Genomic DNA, 22,084 nt, shown 5'->3' with positions numbered 1-22,084 from the left:
ACAAACTTTCTAACATCAAAATTGAAGCTGGAACAAGGATTTTCAAAATGTTCTGACTTATTTAATCACAGATCACTTGGTTTCAACTACACATCCTTGACTAGCTTAGCCCAACTCTTGCTCACATACCAAAACAGACTTGACTCTTAGAAGGCCAAAATTGCTCAAACTCATTCTTAGACTTGGAGACTTGAAAATGTTACCAACTAAAAGAACCTAAGGCCACTACTCCTACGACTAAAGAAATAAGGTGTCTCCACTTGCAATGGGGCGATGATGTGAAAATGTCACAAGAAGCAGAAATCAAAGGGAGGTCAGAAATCCGGCCCGCTTTGGAATTTTGTTCCAAGGGAAGGTCGGATTCGAACCCATTCTTGTGATTTTCTAAGAGATCAATCACATAAAAGATTACTCAAGTGTTGAAACTTGTCGTTACCAATTCTAGATCTGATTTTGAATTCGTTGGATTTTTCTTCTAAACACAATCGGATCTCTTATTTTTGTTACAAGTGTAGTTGTTGTTGGTCAATGCTTGATACAACCACTAGACTTATAGAATCCATAGGAGGCAATTAAACCATATCGCAAATCCTACAAGGGACATTGGTGCACTTCCAACATCCCCGCCAGCATCATTTGCCACGGGCCCGCATCACTCACAAAGGAGATGAAGCTATGACCAAGCTCTAATACCACTAGTTACAAGTGTGGTTGTCCTTGCACCAAAAGATTGAATTGGCAATGCCCGATACAACCACTAGACTTATAGAATCCACAAGAAGCGGTTAAACAATGTCGTGAATACCGCGAGGGACATTGGTGCGCTACCAACAATTTCATTTTGAATTGTTTGCATAAAGCAAATCAAATCTTAAAATGTTTTTCATTTGATACTCTCAATTCATCAAACCCTTACAAAAATTTTGAGTGTTCTTCATTGGATTGCACAAATTGTATGCCTTGGATTCTTAAACAAACTGAATTCCTGTCTTGACTTTCATGATTTCACATGATAGCTAGGCGGGATACTTTGGGTCCTTAAAGACTTTTCCTAAGGTAGGAATTTATCCGAAGGGAAGGTTGGACTCTGACCTATCCTTGGAATTTTCTAATGAGACCAAAACACTCGTTAAGTAGCTGAAAACTTTGCCATTTAAACTCAAACTTCTCCCTTGTTTGTTCAGATATCCAACTTTCCAATTCACATCAGATTTCATTCTTGTTTCAATGATTGCTGAAGGCATGGAGATGAAATTGAACATGCTTGGAAACCTCATTTCTAAGCCCATATTTGAACTTGTCTCAAGATTTCTCATCAATAATCCTGGTCAGAATTCAAGGGGGTCTTGGAACTTTGTTCCTAGACAATGTTGGATTCTGATCTGCTCTTGGAAATCTGCACTATGGTCTTCAAAAGGTCTTTTCAAGTCTTCAGCAACTTAAAAATACAAAATCTAAATTTGTCTTGCTATGAAGGTTGTCCTTAGTTTTTATCAACACTCAAATTGCCTCCAATCCTTCACATCTAAATCCCTTTCCTTTGTGATCAAGATTTTTCCTATGCAATTTTATCATGTAAAAGCAGAACATCACTTGACCTTTCCTAAAACCATATTCAAATCAGAAATATGACAATGTTTGAGATTGTGCATGTGCAAGTGAATTGCATTCAAGATGCAAATTGGGATTTCACCCTTCATTAGACATTCTTATGACTTTCAATTTAAATTTTCATATTCACTGAGTGCTCAAACAATTGAAATTATCAACTCAATCCTAGATCTGAATTTGCAACCAAGGAATGACTTGTACCCTCCAAGATTTCAGGGCCCACCTTATGTGGTCCACAGGCTGGGCCTTGTTAAGTCTAGAACTAACTGATAAAATTAAATGTTAAATAGTTAAGAAAAATCATAAATGCAAGTCATGTATTGAAACATCACTCTACATTACAAAAGCAAGAGATAATGTCAAGTTCATTGGTAATCCGCTTCTGAAGGATTTATCATAAACAATTTAATCACTTATGTTTCTGAAGTGTTACCTTCACATTCATTTTCTGATTTGAATGATGCAAGCACAGAAATCTTTTCTGTTCCATTCTCTCAACTTCTGGTATTTTCTCTGTCTGATTTTCTTTCAAACATGCATTAGTCTTCCAAGATACTAGAATTATTGACTATCAGTATAGCATCTTTGCTTTGGGAATACTCTATATTATTGCAAATGTGCATGCATCAAATATGTCTCTGCAGGAATTATTCAATAACTATTATTATTACGTAAACAAAAGCTGCTAATAGACATTGAAGCAACTAATATTAATTGAAAGCAGTGTTGTTTTAATTCAGCGATCAGCACAGAACCCCTACAAAGTAAGATATCAAGAATGAACTGGAAGAACCAGAATATAATACATGAAGATTTTCCAATCTGGGAGATGAGTAAACCCCATATAAATCTATCACCCAGCTTTAACCCTATGAGGGTCAACAAATCAGTCTCCGGTTCATCAAGCAATTAACCATAAAAGGGTACAAGTTGCAACATATCCTTGATGGATAGCTTATGGAGCTTGATAAGCAGAATACCAGATATATAATTATTTTATACTAAAATTTTGAGAAACCCCAATAGATTGTTTGGTTCTGCAAGAAGTTGGATCACAATTAAATGAGTTCACTCAAAACCAAGAAACAAGTTAGAATTGGTGAATCAAGAACCTCTAATATTCATGTGTTCAAATTTATGGTGATTGAAATAAAAAAATTTAAAGCCACATCATTACCTTATGTTCCAAATTCTGAAAGTGATTATAATGCTGATAATAATGATTTGATAAGCATCAAGAAACGGGTGATTATGGAGACATTGATGTACAACCACTTACTTCTATTGCTCACCTATTAACTTTGATGTTCACTGAACTAAAAGTTGCATCAGTCAAGTCCTATACAAGTCTATATAAGTTCACTGAACTAAAAGTTGCATCAGTCAAGTCCTATACAAGTCTATAAACTAACTCATTTTTTGGCATTCTACAGGAGTTATCATGTGGGAGTTGATGTATTTTTAAAATAGCTTGGACTTGTCTCAGTGTAAACTCTTTCCTCTTTTTCTTCCTCTCACACTTTGCTTTCATTGTTTTGTTTTTGTATTTTTTCCATGCATGGATACCAGGGCAAAAAGATGCAATAATTCATCCCCCATGATCCTCAACTAATCAAGATCATGATCCCAAAGAGGAATATGTGACTCCAATTCTCTTTTCCCCAAAAAGTCCAGTGATAGGCAATCCATTATTCATGTGCAAACTTGGAACCTTCCTTGGAATATTGGAGTAACTATCATTTAGGAGGAAGAATACTATTGAATTCTGTAGAAAGAAGCTGAAATTTTGTAGCACGCACTTAGGCCTTTTTTCACTACCTGACATTACTGGAAAAAAAATCTGTGAGTCAAGAAACTTAAAGATCAGCAACCAAGTCTCCTAAAATTTGGAGTAGCTCTCAAACATGAATATCCAAAGCACCATTTCACTGCAAATAAAGCATGATTTACTTCCCGACACCTTCCAAGATAATGACAATTTAGGAAAGTTTACATTGAAATGTACCTGGAACATCACTTGCTACCCAACAAAGACCCCATTATTAAAATGCCTTACCTGTATTAAAGTAAGTTATCAGGCAAAATATGTTCCATGTGTCCAATATTCTTTCATTTGTGACAATTTGGAGGATCCCATGCTCCCAAACTGTGCAGGATTTCAATTACAGGATCTTTGCTTCTGGTGTGTGGCTTCTGCTAGAACATGTGTCCTTGTTTCCTATAGTCTTCCCTTTGTGACAAATTGCAGGATCCCCGTGCTCGCCTTCTTTGCGGGATTTCATTTACAGAATCTTTGCTGCTGGTGTGTGCCTTCTGCTAGAACATGTTCACCTCATAACTTGAAAATTGCAGTTTTAACTGTAACTGTGGGACGAGCCAAGTCTATGAGAAATGCAAGCCTGAATACTGAATCGTCCAATAATAATCTATTCTAAGCCCCAAATTTTGGTTCAAATAGTATCAAATTCCTACATCCCGATAATACCATGGATACAAATTTTCGACAGTATTTTGCAACAGACAAAAAGTGAAATGTAAGATAAAAAAACATTTGACTCAATCATTGAAATTTGAAACAAAACATTTAAAATGGTCCAAGGAGTTATGGCGCCATGGTCGTGAGGCATTTGTAAGATTGGGACCAACGTTCAAATCCAGCTTCCCCAGTAAAGAAAATTATAATTCCAGTGTCTGTGACATTCAGTAATGATGGAATAATTATGGGTTTTAAGGAACACGACTCAGATTCAAATCCTCCCGACTGAGGTAATTCGTATTTCCGGCAAAAGAAAGGCAAGCTTGTGCTGCAGCGATCAAGAAGCATATTGGAGCATGATGCAGGTTCAATACCCCCACTCCAATAAGGCAATCTATAACTGCAGCAACTAACTGCAAGCTTGTGTTGTAATGATCACGAGGTTCAAAGCCTTCCACAGCAGAGAGCTGATCCATATCTCCAAAACCACGCAGCGAGGTTGCAATTTAAAAATTACAATAAAAAAAGTTGTTTTGATGTAACAATATCGATATATACTGGAGCATTGCCTAGGTTTAAATTCTTCAATCATAGTAAAATGATCTATATCTTCAACAACTGCGTACCAAGGCTGCAGAGTAACAATTTGAAAATATATTTTAAAATAGACCCAGAATCAAATTCTCCCATCACAGTAAAACAACTCATGCTTTCAGCAACCATAAACTGATGATATGGTGTACCAATCACGAAATCTATTGGAAGCAGGCCCAAATCCAAATCCTCTCACCACAGTAAAGAGACCAATATCTCTAGTAATATGCAATTACAATGCAAATTGATATGCAGAACCTATTCTAAGAAATCTCAACAATGTACTCCAAGCTTAGATCCCAGTCTTAACAATTTGACATATTAGACCTAAACCAGTGCTTACAAACCTATGTTGTAACAGTGAAGTAACCAGATAGCGCTCAAGTCACCCCTAAGCTACCCATAAGAACACTCAACATTTGGAAACAAAGATAATTTGAATTCTGCAATTAACAAAAAGGGCTTAAAGAAAACTTAAAGAAGAATCGCGAAAGTTATAAACACATACAGGCACCATGAAGATGATACGAACTATGTAGCGCTGATACGAGGGTTCCGTGTAATTTCGAAGGTGGTTGTAAACATGCCATAATGACAGCCCAGATGCCGCCACTGTGCATGGAAATGCTATTGCTACCAAGAGCAACACACCCATTTAACGAACGTCTTCTTTGTTTTATGTTAGATCGATTCACCTTCACAGATCATTATAAAACTTCGTATTCATTCGTTGTTAATAGAATTCGGGGTGGTTTTTGCCCAGAAACGCAGCATTTGGAGAGATCCGTCACGGGTGTCCTGTTTTGTTTTTTAAATTTTAGCCAACACCGTGGAATTTCTTGTAAACAAAACAAAAAGAATTTGTTGTCTGATGGAAAGTCGCTTTCTTGGGTACCCCAGTTACAGTTTTTACAATTATATTATATCTATTTAAGAAAAGCTATTTAAGATCCACCTACCTAAAGAGGTCAACTAAATTTCATTTTAATTTTTTGTTCTCAGAAACTTATAACAAAAGTAAATAGTAAGGCAGAGGCCGCCACGGTTTCTTCCATTTTGAAATTCACCCGGCGGTAATTTTTTGTGTCGATGGTATGGTAAATCAATGTGACAAAATTTCAATTGAATTTCAATGGGTAGGATGTGGTACATGAAAAGGGTTTTTCAATTTTATTTTTTTAATGAAGCTGAAATATTAATGAGTTTATTAAAAATTAAGTTAATGAGGATTAACATTATGAGGATGAGATTGTGTATTAGGTAAAATCAGCATAATGGATATTTCAAAATTCTTAACTTTCTATCAAATAGGCTTTGACCTAAAGGTCCTAAAGGTTCTCATCGAGTATCTAGACATTCTTTAAGAATGATAAAATCTTTCGTCCAAAAAAAAACTTAAAGGGACCATGGTTTTAGAACTAGACTTAGATAGGGGTGACCCTTTGGTGGAATGGTAGGGCCTCTTGCCTATAGTGCCTATAACCACGGTGCAAACCTCACAAGGTTACTCTCTATTGCATGCATAGTTGAGATTGCAAATTTAGGGGTGACTTCTTGGTGAAACGATGGTTCTTCTTGCCTATAGAGCCTACAACCAAGAATATAACCTCAAGAAGTTACTTTCTACGACATCAATAATTGAAATTGTTTACCCTCAAATTTTAATGTCAAAGAAGCGTTGCATAAATGTGTTGTTCTTCTACTTACTCTTCTATGCATTCATGGATATGGTGCTTGTGGTGATGGCTTCAAGGGTAAAGCATTATGGACAATGGCCCTTCAAATGTAGGTTATGACAGCTCCTTTGGCCTAGACAAAGGGCCAAAGAGAGGGAAGAGATTTATGGATGCCTTACGATCAAATGTATTTTTGTAAATTCAACATAAATCAATTTGAGTTGCATCAGCCTTCTTGTCTCAAGATCATGTGCCAAGGTTTTTCATCACTAGAAAAAGAATCATAACCCTTATTTACAATTGATGAACCTAGTAAATGGTCTTTCAAGAATTATTTGGGCTATGATCCTTCACTCATTCTACCTAATCTAAATAGCAAGTCACTTAGACCATTCTTGCCTTTAGATATTGGGAAAAGGGATAGCTTGGAGAAATACAAGTTTGAGGATTTTGTTGTAGCTAGGGGATGTTAACATTACATGGATGTAGTGTTGTCATTGATATCAACAAGTTATGTGTACTAATGTCAACCTAATCCAGTAGAGTACCTAATACAAAGAAGTGTAAGAGTTGTATTCAATATTACTTATGATGGAGAATTGTGCTATGGAATTTTGAGATGTGTAGGAAAGAGTATTTGATGAATGATATGTAGGAAATAATTTATGAATTCTAATATGTAGGTGTTGTATGCTATAGAATTAGTGTGCAAAGAATATAAAGCAAAAGGTAAACATTCACATAGTAATTTCAATAACAACAAATATGATAGGACCAAAAGAAAGCCAAAAACAAAAGAATGCAAACCTTGTGAAACCTCATAGCGAACATGGTTGTTCGATAATGTATGTGTGTTCAATGATTGTTTAAGATTCAACAATACGGATTTGATGATGGATGGATGTATGAAAATCTAGGCATTGCAATGGTGCTTTGATAGTTTTTAGCTCTCAAAATAGCAAAATAGCTTTGCTCAAATGGTGGATGAATTATGAAGGATGGATGATTCAATTTATTGGCCATGGGTAGAGGAAATGGATGGCCAAGATGTAAAGTAGAAAGATCATGAGGGAGGATTAGGATGCAAGGACAAATGAGCACATGGAGTGTGCTTTCTTAAATCCATAGCCTCGTGACAAGTGTCAGAAGGAGAATGAGTGTGAGGAGATGGGCTTTATGGATTTGATAGTTAACTAGAGGAGGTGTGAAATAGACTTTAGTGTTCAGAGGTGGGAGAGGGAGATGTAGCAGGAGAGTGGACTTGGGCTTGAGTCAGGATGACTTAAATTGTGCCTTGATTTGTGCAAGTGATCTAGGAGAGGTAATTAGACATAGCTAAAGAAGGTGGTTTGGCTAAAACAAGAGAGTGGTGTGGTTTACTTGAGGGGGGTGATGTGGTTGGTGAATGGATTTGTTAGAAAAATGGTAGGTAGGGGAATTAATAAAATAAAAGAATTATTTAATTTAAAAAGTGAATTATTGGTGCATGAGTTGGATTAGGCTAACTTATGGGTTGAGGGTTAGTTTGGGTTTGAGGGATTTAATTAATTAAAGGGGAATTTAGAATTAGATTAAATAGGTTGTGATATTTATTTAATATAATAGAGGAATGGGGATTTAATTAATAAATTAGATTGTTGGTTATCATTTTGATTATCAATTGAGCTATAATTAAATTAATTAATTGATTAGGGGATAACATGAGTTAATTAAATATTTAATATTTAATTAACAATGTCTTGGAAGATAATCAAATGTGATTATTTATTTATGTGATTAGATTTAGATGTCTACATTTTGTCTCTACTTGACATAGTGTTGAGACAACACTATTTAGAAAAAGTTTTTAAAGATAGATAACGCAAAGAAGATCTTTTGTTAAAGCAACAATGTTGTCACAGTCTCAAAAAGAAGAGAGAAAGACGAGATTGTGTAATGCCCCCTCAAGAAGGCTTCAAGGAGAGAAAATGAGGCCCAACAACATTTAACATAGTACTAAAAATTGGGCAAGAAAGAGGACGCAGAAAGGCTGAGAAATGGTTAATTTTGTGACCAAGATGCAAAAATAGCAGGGATAGGGTGAAAAAGGTGCAGTCAAGAGGGGAAATGACAAAAAGGAGCTCAGAAGGGGTCTATGTACGGGTCTTGAAGGGCTGAGAAGGGTCATCTATTTTCATTTGCGCTTGAGACATAGCTTTTAGAGCTCTGGTTTGCATTAGAGAGATGGTTGCATAGGGACGTCTAGAGCACCAAATAGATGTAGTTCGATGCGTGCAGGTGCAGGGGATAGCTAAAAAAGTAGTAGGCCTAAAACTCACTTTGTTTATGTTGTATTTTTTATCCTTTTTAGTGTTCATGGTGTTTCAATTTCACATTCCTGCAAACTTTGCTTTGGCGAGATCCCAGTCCTGTAACAAAGCCAAAGGAGATGGGTTAAAAAAAGGGTTGTTGGACGAGTTTGTGAAATTGTATTCTTACATGTATTTGTTGTGAGGGTGTGTTCTTGACAAGATATTTTTGTGGGATTATGTTCCCATAAGGAAAGGGGGTTAGGGCTTACTAGTCAATGAAGGATTAGATTGGGATTTCACCAAGTTGGGGAAATTGGTAGAATGTGTTCCCACAAGAATGTGTTCTAGCGGGAATGCTTAAAGTATAGGTGGTTGCGAGATTGGGAAAATGGGGTTGCAAGAACATGGATAGATTCATGATTAGTGAGGGTAAGGTTTGTTATGGTATGCAAATTTGTGGGGTTGGGTAGTTAGGTGTTTTTGATAGCTTAGCCAAGGACTGACATTATTGTTTTTAGATGCAATGCTCAATAGACACACTTGTATTGTGGGAGAGACATGCAAAAGTGTTGTGTGTTGTAGAGCACTTTGGACTGGCAGAGTGGGCCCAGGTGGATTTTATTGGGATGGGGTATCTTACGCAAACTCTCCATAGGCAAACTTATATGGCCATGATTATAACATTGTATTAGAGATGGCAGTCAAAGACTGCCATGAGGGTTATGCTAGAGGATGTATATCGAATCTTCTGATTTCTAGATCAAGGGACCGAGCTACTAGCCATGAGAGACATGATTGGAGAGCAAGCAATTCATATGCTAGTAGGTCTTGGTGTTCCTTTCCATTCAAGATCTAATAAGACCAGTTTGCTTTAGACCAAAACCTTGATGCGACATCGGTGAAGCAATGTATTCTTATGTGTGTAGACTACTGTTGAGGTACATTGCCCCAGACACTGGTGGGATGAGCGTGACACTGGGCTTGATCCCCACCATAGTGTGAATTATTGATGCGAGTGTTCCAACAATATGGGGTTCTCTTATGTTGGCAAATTTATGCAAAGACCTGCACAAGATTGTGTATCACAGAAAAGGAACATTGGCTTTTATACACTCTTACAAGAGTGAACCTGGGAGCATATAGCAGTGATCAGGTCAGTCAACCATTAGGATAGGCGGGCAAATGAGTCAATTTTGTATAGTTGGGCAGAGCCAATGACCTACCACCACATAGACAACTTGGACTATTGGAGAATTATTTTTAATGATATCAAAGTAGTTGTATGAAGGCCTTATATGGGGATAGGTTTGTGGTCCAAGGAGCATTTTAGCTTCCTTCTAACATTACACAAGTGTTATTTTTTGTCATTAGGATTACATAGTAGAGCAATATCGCCCATATAGGGTGTTGTGGTAGTTTGGCTGGCCAAAGGATGTTCTTGTTGATCATGTGTGGTACCAACATGCAACATGTGAGCCCAATATAGTGTTTAGATTGAGTTGAGGAGAGATGGATTGCTAGGGGAGTGACGACATCTACAACCACAAGCATGGAACTGGTTTGGAGGGTTAGCTTATCCAAGGGCTACATAGGATTACTTGGCACAATGTGAGAGGCCCCAACTAGTCAGGAGATCATGGGCATCACAGGTGGTAGCGAGGGGCAGTAAGGATGCACAGGTCACAAGGTGAGACTAGTATGTGGCCCAAGTAGGCAAAGGATCTAACACAAAAAACAACTAAGATAGAGGGTGATAGGGAGAAGAGGGGAGAGGAGAGCAAAGAGGAGGAGGATGTTGAGCCACAATAGATGGATGTAGACAACGGATACAATCCACAAGCATCACCTACTACACAAGTACCTATGAAGGGGGTCAAGTGGAGGAGGTTCGTCTAGTGAAGGGGAGTACAATGGGTTGGTAGAGTGATATGCATCATTACAACAAACACATGATGTCACTAGGTAGCTTTTGTAAGACATGCAATGAGAGAGGAACTAGTCATAGAGAGAGAGCAAGACCAACTTTATACATAGTGGAATGTTTTCTAGGGTCATTTTGATTGCTTATAGCTAGAGAGGGATAGATTACATATGGATAGGGATATTTTACAAGGTAGATTGGAGCGAATGCAGGTGGGGGATGCACTATGGGTAGATAGAGACCAGATTTTGATAGAGGTGGTGGCCTTATGGGCACAAGCAACCATGGGTAGAGGGAGATCTCAGGCAAATATTGATGAGATTCAAGGCCTACAGAAAGAGTTGTAGGATTTGAGGAAGAGGGCGGGCTTTTGTAGAGGTATATATCATGCAGTTTTGCCTGCAGATATCAACACTTGACATGGTCTAGAATAATTGGGACTATGACATGGATGGAGGTTGCAAGTAGTAGCAATTTTAGGATGATCTTAGAGGATGGGGCATAGCCAGCAACAGAGGCATGTAGTTATTAATTTTGATAAGGTGCAGAGCTCAAGGATTGGTGGTGGAGTACTGGAGGGAGCATAAGGTGGAGAGGAGAGGACAAGAATAGGGATTCAAGTTATGCCACCACCACTATCGGATCTCACACATGTCATCCCAAGGCCAAATCGATATGCAGGGGGAGCATCACCTGCATATGGGTAGTGATATGTTGCATTTTGAGGTGTACATGTACGATATGTATTTATGATGGATTTTATACTTTTGAGGGCACTGACCCTGATGTACTATATGATCACATTTGTGGACATTTGATGGATGCTATATTATTTTAAGGGTGCGATGTATATTCTTTGATGCTTTGTGTGATAATATGTATACATGATGAAGATTCATTGGGTGGGATGCATGGATGTTATGGATGATTTGCCTATTGTTTTTATGACATGCATATATGTTCTATATGATGCCTATATGATGTTACTAATGTGTGTGATTTTGCAAGATGTGATGTGTTATGTATGCTTTATGATGGTACTAATGTGTTTATGCAAGATGTGATGTATTTTATGTGCTTTATGATGATACTAACATGTTATTGTAGGATGTGATGTAGTATTATCCTATTTGATATATGCTAGTCAATATGATGTGCATTGATGGTCTATGTTGCAATCCATAATGCAAATGTGATGGAATGATGAGTTGTGCATATTTTAAATTTATATATGTACAAAATACGTATGGTGTATGTATATTTTTATATGATTATGATATTGTATGCTTGTATGCTTATATGTGATCTTTTTTATTATGAAAATGATATGACATGATCTATATGTAAAAAGTAATGGATCTAATGTAAAATGAAATGAGATGAATTTGAAATGATATGTATGGTAGGTGATGAAATGAGTGCAAAGTGTGTGTTTACTTAAATGTAATGAAATGATTAATCAATGCATCTAAAAGATAACATAGTGACTAAAGATGTAATGATATGATAGTAAAACAAATGTAATGGTAATGACATAACGAATGTACATTAATGCTGACAGAATTAATGAAAATGTAATGACCTAAGAACAAAATAATAATGACATGATGTAATAAAAATGAGATAACCAAATGGTTAAATGGAAAATGAAAATGTAATGATATAACGAATGCATCTAAATGATAATGAAATTAAATGAAAAAGAAAAAGAAATAATAGTGAAATGATGAGATAAAATAATTAAATGAGATAATCCATGCACCTAAGGATAATGAAATGAATGGATAATGCTTATGATATTGTAAAATAAATGAAATGAAATGAGATAACTAGTGCACCTAAATAATAATGAAATGAATTAAAAATAAAATAAAATTATAATGTCATGATGATGTAAAATAAATGCAATGAAATGAGATAATCAATGTATCTAAATGATAATGAAATGAAATGAAAATGGGATAAGTGTAACGTAATGATTATGAGTTTTAACAAAATGACAATGAATGAAATAATGCAATGAAGTGTGACTAAAAATAAATGAAAATGTAATTAAAATGAAATTTAAGAATGAATGATATGGGATGTAGTGTAATGTAGGATGAAGAAATTCAACATATCATTGACTGAATGTGCCTCTAGGGAGCAAAAGAAATCACTTGAACAATTATAAACATGAGTTAGGGAATTTAGGGAGTAATGGCAGATAATGGATAAATTTGGCTTTTAAATTTTACCCATAGGGTAGTGTGTGTTGGATAAATGAAAATTGGAAACTTTAGATTTTCCAAGGTTTTGTACAATTTAGGAGGACCAAAATTGTAGGATCGATAGTGATAGGATTTTGGGCCAATGAATTTCTTTTAGGATCTTTTGGGATTTAGGTACAATGAAATCTTGTTTTGTTTCCTTCTAAATGGGGGATGGGATGGAATTCTTTGAAGCTTGAGTTTGAGATTCTTCACAAGGAAAACCACCATGTAGTTAAGCACTTAAGTTTATATAGAAATATCGAGGACCATCCAAGGTTACCAAGAACATCAAGGCCTTGTCATCGTCATTGTATTCAATTGAATCAAAACAAACATGAAAGGATAGCCCCAACATCGCACATGAATCCCAAGAGGAGTCAGAGTAGAAATGATATTGGGTAATCCACTAGCAAGTGATATTTTCCAAGTGCATCATATAACCACAAGCGATCACATGTTTGGATATACAAGGGTTACATTCGACTAACTCATAGGCATAAAAGAGAAACAAATGAAAGACTGACGAAGACCTTACTCGTAGATTGTATCATTCACAACACACCATGCTATGAAAGATTGTAGTGACCTTGAGTGGAGAACAACCAAATTGATCATAAAAGATAATCAAGAACCAAAATCCAATATCAAAAGAAAGAGTAAAATCCATTAAAAATAAACTTTTTCCATAGAGATTGATATGACTGGATATTGATTGACCAAAGTCGGACATGGGGAAGGATACATCCTTTAAAGAATTTTTGGTATTACCTCGATCTATTATTGATTGGAAAATGAAAACCTTTAGAACATCATGTAGGAGCATCTAGGGTTGCCTTGTTATCCTGCTCATTTTATTCAGTTTCTAGTTGATGTCGAGTTGCTAGTTACCAATTGATGTCGAGCGCCAGTTTCTAGTTGATGCCAAGTGATGCCGAGTTGCCAGTTTCTAGTTAATGCTAAGCGCCAGTTTCTAGTTGATGTCGAGTGCCAATTTTCAGTTGATGCCGAGTGTTAGTTTCCTAGTGGGTGTCGAGTTATCCAGTGGGTGTCGAGTTGTCTATTTTTGGTTCTTAGTGGGAGATGACTTGCGTATTTAATTTCAATTGTGAATTTAATGATAGGATCTTGTGTTGGCCTTTATGTTATGTAATGTTCTAAAATGTTCTGTAAGCTGTTTTGGCGAATATAAATAAAGGTCTTATTGAGTCTTTTGGGGAAGGAAGTTTTTGGGAAAGAAGTATATGTGAATTTTGAAGAGCTAGGGCTCTGGCTTGAGAACTAGAGGATCGCTTGGTGGACTTGTAGGTACAAGTGTGGATTCTTCTTGGTGTTCTTATCCTGTTGTGTATTTGGACTAGCGGAGATTGGTTGTAAGTTGGATCTTGTTGGATCTTGCAGAACTGATTTTGTAATTTTCTATTTGTATCTAGCCCTAACCCAAAAGGCCTTGCAGTCGGGCATATTGCATGTAATCAGTTATCTTTTATGAATAAATTATTGTAGTTTGGTATCAGATCTTGCATTATTGCTCCTTGTTGTTGTGTTTCTGTTGTGTGGTTTTATAGCTGGGGGCTAGGACATCTCCTTTGGGGATTCTCCTAGCTTGCACTGCATCAGGTGGTATCAGAGCCAAGGTTGTTCCTGAGTGTGTAGACAAATCATTGAAGGGTTTACTAAATTTGGAAGATGCCTCCAAAAAGATCAGATCTTAAGGAGATTGATGATGCTGTGGAAGAAAGGATCTTAGAGAAGGTTAAAGAAGATTTTACATCTGAAATAGAGGAGGTTAGAGCAAAGTTTAGATCTCAGATAGCATTGATGAAGAGCGACATGATTGTTGAAATTGTGAGTGCTTTAGGTGGTGTACCTAGGCATGTGGGTACTGAAGATGGTTATGAGGAAGTTGCTAAAGACTTTGAAATTGCTAGATCTGGTAGTGAGGATAGAACTGATCATGTGGAGAGACCTATTGGAACTAGGGCTGGTCAGTTTGCTAGACCTGGATCTCAATTGAAGTTGAAGCATAAGATGGAGGTTTCTAATTTCTCAAGTACTTTGAATCCTGAAGACTTGATTGATTGTATTGGTGAATTGGAAGACTACTTTGAGCTTGAGGACATTGAGGATCCGCTCAGAGTAAGGTTGGCACAAACTAAGTTGAAAGGACATGCTGCTCTTTGGTGGAAGGAACTGCAAAGAGATAGAGAAGAGGAAGGTGAAATGAAGATCACTAGATGGAGATTGATGGTGACTAAATTGAAGGCTAAGTTCATTCTTGCTAATTATGAACTTGAGTTGTTTAAAAGGTTGCAAAATTTGAAGCAAACGGATATGACTGTGAAAGATTATACAGAGGAGTTCTACAAGTTGACTATTCAGTCTGGGCATAGAGAATTGTCAAAAGAGAAGGTAGCTCGATATATTAATGGTTTGAGATTCAACATTCAGGATGAGGTTGGTATGTTGAATATTTATTCAGTTGAGGATGCTTATCAATATGCTTTGAGAGTAGAAGAGAAGCTAAAGAGGAAGAATCAAGGTAGCTCCCGAGGGAAGGAGAAGCAAGATAGTTCAGCACAAGCTAAACCAAAAGTAGAAGGTGAACCAAAACTTGTTGAATAGACAAGAAGGATAGGTGGAGGTGGGTTCAGAGGCAATTGTTTCAAGTGTGGTCAAGAAGGGCATAGATCTTTTGAATGTCCAATTGGTAGGACAGCTACTATTGTGAATGAGGTTGAAGTCCAAAATAGTCATCCTGAGCAAGGAGAAACTTTGTTGGCTCGGAGAGTACTGGTTGGTGAAAGGGCATTGGATTCTTGTCAGAGGACTAGTTTGTTCAGGACTTGTTGTAAGTCTGGTGGTAAAATATGCAAGGTGATTGTGGATGGTGGTAGTACTAATAACCTTATTGCTGAAGAGATGGTTCAGAAACTTGGTTTGAAGAGAATGAGACATCCTTATCCTTATAAGATAGGCTAGTTGCAAGGTGAGCATGCTTTGGAAGCGAGGGAGCAATGCCTTGTTGATTTCTAGATTAGGCAGTATAAGGATCAAGTGTTGTGTGATATTGTGGACATGAATAGTTGTCATGTGTTTCTTGGTAGACCTTGGCAGTATGATTGTTGGGCTATGCATGATTGTGTCAAGAATGTGTTTACTGTCGAGAAAGGTGGCAAGAAGTTTTCCCTGATTCCTTTGCAGAATGAAAAGCTCGGTAGGAGGAACCTGAGTATTGGCAGGCTAGAGGAATTGGTATATTCTGAGAAGGTTGGAGATCAGTGTGGAGAGCAAACCTGTAGCACACCTCAGATGGATGTGAAGAATCATAAGAAGAACAAGGGGAAGAGTGTACAAGTTGAAGATTTGGAGGATATGTATGTGAAGAACTAGTTTGGGATTTATGTGTTGAATCCTAGAAGATTTTCTTCTAGCTATTAGAACATCTTTTTGAACCTGGGGTGTTTGATGCAGGAGCATCCAGGGTTGCCTTGTTATCCTGCTCATTTTGTTCAGTTTCCAGTTGATGTCAAGTGCTAGTTTCCAGTTGATGTCAAGCGCCAGTTTCTAGTTGATGTCGAGTTGCTAGTTACCAGTTGATGCCGAGCACCAATTTCCAGTTGATGTCGAGTTGCCAATTTCTAATTGATGTCAAGCGCCAATTTCTAGTTGATGCCGAGTGATGCTAAGTGCTAGTTTTCAGTTGATGCCGAGTGCCAGTTTCCTAGTGGGTGCCAAGTTATCCAGTGGCTGTCGAGTTGTCTATTTTTGGTTCTTAGTGGGAGTCGACTTGCGTATTTAATTTTGATCGTGAATTTAATGATAGGATCTTGTGTCAGCCTTTCTATTATGTAATGTTCTAGAATGTTTTGTAAGCTATTTTGGCAAGTATAAGTAAAGGTCTTGTTGAGTCTTTTGGGGAAGGAAGTTTTTGGGAAAGAAGTATATGTGAATTTTGAAGAGCTAAGGCTGTGGCTTGAGAATTAGAGGATCGCTTGGTGAACCTACAGGTACAAGTGTGGATTCTTCTTGGTGTTCTTATCCAGTTGTGTATCTGGACTAGTGGAGATTGGTTGTAAGTTGGATCTTGTTGGATCTTGCAAAACTAATTTTGTAATTTGCTATTTGTATTTGGCCCTAACCCGGAAGGCCTTACAGCTAGGCATATTGCATGTAATCAGTTATCTTTTATGAATAAATTATTGTAGTTTGGTATCAAATCTTACATTATTGCTCCTTGTTGTTGTGTTTCCGCTGTGTTGTTTTATAGCTAGGGGCAAGGATATCTCCTTTAGGGATTCTCTTGCCTTGCACTGTGTCAGAACAACACTTTGATGACAAGGGACTTCACATGAGGACTTTCTGAAGTAGAGAGGTGGTAGAACTGAAGAACGTGATCTAACAAAAATATGTACAACATGATTGAACTCAAGATTTATATGGGGGTGGTATGTGCAATGGAAATGACCAAGATATTTACAGAGGTGACATTGTATAGGGAATGCAAGATAAAAAGGATTATGAGTCTGATTGGTATAGTACAACTAAAGAGGGGAGAATAGTGTGATAGTTAACCATGTGATATAATACATAGGATATAGTATATTTGAAATTGCTTATAGTACATGTGAAGATTAGGATGGTATCATGCATGGTGAAAAAGTTCCATGGTATAGTACATTGTTTGGATGTTTTTTGTTCAAGTGTGGTGATTGATACAAGTGTATTTTCCATATGATGTTGGAACACCTTGGGGATAGGGATAAAAAAATGAGTGAGTGTTGTTGGATATGGGGATGGGATTTGATAGATAATGGGTAGGTCTGCGTACATCTGACACTGAATTGCCAAGTTTCCACTATTGGACACTTGCTTTTTTGTTCTTTTCTCTTTTTCAATTTTTCTCTTTGCCTTTTATTGATATATTGATTTTTGTGTATCAACAGGTGCCTAAATTGCCAGGTTTTTACCATGATGATGGTTTTTTCAAGACTTTTTATGATGTTTTTGTGCCTTTTTCAGGACTAGCAAGGTACATTGAGTGGCTGAAGCATAGAAATTTTTTATGTGAGTGAGATTTGTGGGATCATTCAAAAATTTTCGCTCTAAAGTGGATGATTGATATGCTCTTGAGCCAAAGGATACTATGACAACATAGGGACCTAGCTAGGTGGGCTCAAATTTAACCTTCTTTTCTTGATCTTGTTAAACCTTTATGTTTTCTTTTAGTACAACATCGCCTACTTGAAATTGGTGGGGATGAACCTTCTTTTAGGAAATTATCTTGAGTTGGTTCTAATACAAGACAAGGTGATTATAGGACTGTTGCCTTTTTTCATCAAGTAGATCAATTTGGGTGAGGCTAGCAACTCTATAATCGCCATCAGATATTTCACCCTGCATAGAAATACACAAGGAAGAGAGTTTAACCTCTATTGGTAGAGAAACTTTAGCACCATAGACTAGGGAATATGGGGTTGCACCAGTGGATGTGAGGAATGATTTTAGATATGCCCAAAGAGTAGGATTGATTCACAAACTCCAATTATGGTCAAAATCATTGTCAAAATTTTTGAGGATTTTGAGGAGGGTTTTATTAGTTGCCTCAACCTAACTATTACCTTATTAGAAGTATAGGTTTGAGTAATGGTGGTGGATGTTAAGATAGGAGCACAATTCTTCCATATTAAGATTCTCAAAATTGCTTCCATTATACATGAAGATGGTGGTAAGGACACCAAAGCAACAAACAATGTGGTAAAGGATGAATTTAGAAGCTTGAATTCCTATGACATTGATAAGTTGAACTTATTCAATCCACTTGATGAAATAAATGGTAGTTGTGATGATTCACTTGTGTTCATTAGAGGATAGGGGTGTGATTACCCCCATTAGGTCATATCCCCATTATGCAAATGGCCATGGTGATGCAATGGGTTCTGGATTTTGTGTTGGAGCATGTATCAAATTGGCACGATGTTGATATGGTAAACACCATTTGACAAACTCACAGGCATCATGTTCCATTGTGGTCCAATAATACCCAACTCTTAAGATCTTCCTAGCTATGGTCATACCACTTGTGTGAGCACAATAAAGTCCAGCATGTACCTCCTTTAGAGTCATTTCAACCTTGTTTGAGTCTAAACATTGGGAAAGAGTATCGTGATAACCTTGATGATATAAGTTGTTGGCTACAATAGTATAGTGGGAAGATGTGCAAATAAGATTTAAGTGTTAGTGTCGTATGAGGTTAGGGGATATGATATCATCTTTTAGGTATGTGCAAATCTCATATTACCATGGGGATTGGGGACTAGCTAGAATGTACACTATTATTGATTCAACATTTTCATATGTAGTATCATGTAATTTCATGACTTATAATTGATATTGTGAAGCTTCCTGGGGAATTTCCAGGAGTGAGGCAATAGTAGTCATTGAACTAGTGACCTTTCTTTGAAGTCATAATACCTATATTAATTAGATCTTTGCTAAATTGTTTTTTCATCTTGTCCATCATCTCTTTATATAGTAGTATCTTGTCGTCTTTTTTAAGTACTCATTGAGGACCTATTTAATGATTAGTTATGAATAACCAAAGACTTGTAGCTCTGTTATGTTTCATTCTATTGTTCTTCTAAGTCCTATGATGAGAGCCTTGTATTATGATATATTATTGGTGCATGGGAATTTTAACTTGAAGGATTTGGGGATGCAGTCACCTTAAGAGATAACCAATTGAATCCTTGCTCTAGATCTATTTGATGTGTAGGTTCTATCAAAGTAAAGTTTCCCTGGAGTTTGTTCTTCGATCATAGAAAGATATTCATCGAGAAATTGCATGACTAATGGATTAGTGTTCTCTATGGGTGCATCAACCAACTGATTTGTTATGGCTTTCCCTTTTACTCCTTTTATGTTGATGTATTGGATACTAAACTTGTTGAGAAGCATGACACATTTTGCTAGATGTCTTGTGAGAGTTGTTTGGGAGACAATATACTTTAATGGGTCATTTTTAAAGATGAGCATTACCATGTAGCTAAGCATGTAATGATGAAGTTTCTAAGTAGTGAAGACCACTTCTAAGCATGCATTTTCCATTGGTGTATAGTTGATCTCATAACCAACAAGGGTACAATTGATGTAGTATATTGCTCTCTCTTTCTCGTCATCTTGTAGTTGAGCTAAGAGTACCCCCAGTGCAATTAGAGTAGTTGTTATGTATAAGATGAATGGTCTTCCTGTAACTAGTGGTACTAGGTTTGGTGAATTTTTGATGTAGGAGCATCTTGCATTGGAAAATAAAGAGAGAGAATTTTTTTGGAGGAAATAGAAAGTGACGAAAATTAGAGGAAAAATAATTTAAAAGGGGGAAAAAGGAGAAAAAGAGGGATTTTTGTTTTTGAGATGCATAGGTGGCATAAATAGAAAAATAAATTAAAATGGTTGTCATTCCATGTATCGAGGTGTGTAGGTGGAATTCTAGAAGTTTGTGTCCATTTCCTTAAATCAACAATTAAATATTTGTTGGGCCACATGGTGTTGTTTAGTTGTATTTGGGTGGGAATTAAATATTTGTTTTAAGGTAGTTGCATTTACCTTTTATCCTAGATTGGTTGTTTTTGTAACATCTTGGGTGGTAAGTGCCTATTTAAGCAAGGCATATGTAATCAAGCTTCAAGGTGTGATCTCCTTAGTAGAAGCTTGGAGAGAAAGAGGAAGCTAAAGGGCAAGATTTCTTGAGTCTTTGGACAAAGCATCGAATGTGAGGTAGTTTACAATAGGATTGCAGTGGAGTTGTGAGTGTGTGGATAGAGTGTCAAATGTGAGGCAGTTTACACTTGGATCTTGGATAAAGTTGGATAAGAGCTAGTGGTTGCAGTTTAGAAACAAGGAGGTTGCTTGGTGGCTTATGAGCACACGTTGAGATCTTGGAGGTTTCTACCAAAGTGTGGATCTAGACTAGCTAGTGTTTGGGTTGGATCTTGAGGGATCTTGCAGAACTGTTATTATAATTGCTATTGTATTTGGTTGTAACCGAGAAGGCCTTACAGCTCGACACATTGGATGTAAATAGTTATTTTATGAACAAAGAGTTGCATTTGGTATCAGATTGTGTATCTTGTGTTGTGTTTCTGCTGTGTGGTTGTTTTTTGGGGGCTAGGACATCTCCTTTGGGGATTCTCTTACCTTGCACTACATCAATTTTCTAGTTACTTGAGTTTTTGAAGTTGTTTTCATATATAATACCCCATTTAAAGCTTTTATCTTTCTTCAATAGATGAGTGAATGACTGACACTTACTTGCAAGTTGTGAGATGAATCTTCTAACTGATTGAAACTTGCCATGGAGACTACAAAGTTATCTTAATGTTTCTGAAGGAGGCATGTCCATGATAGCTTTGACCTTTTTGGGTTTAATCTCTATACCTCTTCATGATATGACTAATCCTAGCAGCTTACTTGATGTGATGCCAAAGACACAATTCTTTGGATTGAGCATGAGATAATATTTTTCAAGGTGATCAAAGATCTCCTCTAAGTCATGAAGATGATCCAAAATATCTAGTAATTTGACCATGATGTCATCTACTTTATCCTCAACCTTTTTTTAGGACTAGCTGATGGAAGATAATAGTCATTGCTTTATGACATTTTGCCCCTGCATTTTCCAGTTCAAAGGGCACTATGTTGTACCAAAAGGTTCTCCATGGTGCTGTGTATGTTGTCTTTTATAGATCTTCTTCTGCAATATAGATCTAACTATATCCTAAAAATCTATCCATGAGAGATAACATCTCATATCTGACCGTGAGGTTCACAATCATATTTGTATTTGACAATGGAAAATCATCCTTAGGACAATATTTGTTTTAAGATCCTTAAAATCAATGTAGATCATGATATCACCAAATGGATTGGTGACTAGTACCATATTAGAAATCCACTTTGAATAATCTATAGGTCTGATGACTTTTGTATGGAGAATTTTCTCTAGTTCTTCTTTGACTAGTAATTCTACTTTAGGATGCATCTTTCACAACTTCTATTGGACTGGATTTGGATTTGGATCTACTACTATATGATGCACTACCAATGTTGGATGTAATCTTGGAATGTCTTGATATGACCATGAAAATTGACCAATGTTCTCTTGAAGCACCTCAACAAGGTCATTCTCTTATGCCTCTGGAAAGGATGTGGAGATGTAAATGTTTATGGGAATCCTTGTTGTAGCAATGTTGATCATCTTTGTCTCT

At 36.8% G+C, this 22,084-nt stretch overlaps 1 protein-coding gene across 4 annotated transcripts in view; it reads right to left on the bottom strand.

The window, feature by feature from the left end:
* The window catches only part of LOC149573140 (uncharacterized), an 89,935-nt gene extending 84,356 nt beyond the window's left edge, over positions 1-5,579 (bottom strand). For 2 of the 4 annotated variants that reach the window (XM_089814323.1, XM_089814322.1), the window contains exon 1: positions 5,190-5,519. In XM_089814323.1, coding sequence (XP_089670449.1) covers positions 5,190-5,336 — 147 coding nt within the window. In that variant the 5' untranslated portion in view covers positions 5,337-5,519. Of the gene's footprint in view, positions 1-5,189 lie in introns of all 4 variants that reach the window. The other 2 variants (XM_089814321.1, XM_089814324.1) reach the window with 2 other exon arrangements.
* Between the last annotated feature and the right edge of the window lie 16,505 nt (positions 5,580-22,084).

Source organism: Cupressus sempervirens, chromosome 2 (genome assembly GCF_028749045.1).
Source record: "Cupressus sempervirens isolate cs-2001-9-10 chromosome 2, ASM2874904v1, whole genome shotgun sequence".
NCBI classification, from domain to species: Eukaryota; Viridiplantae; Streptophyta; class Pinopsida; order Cupressales; family Cupressaceae; genus Cupressus; species Cupressus sempervirens.
Note: the sequence above shows the minus strand (reverse complement) of the source record. Positions and strands in the feature narration are given on the sequence as shown.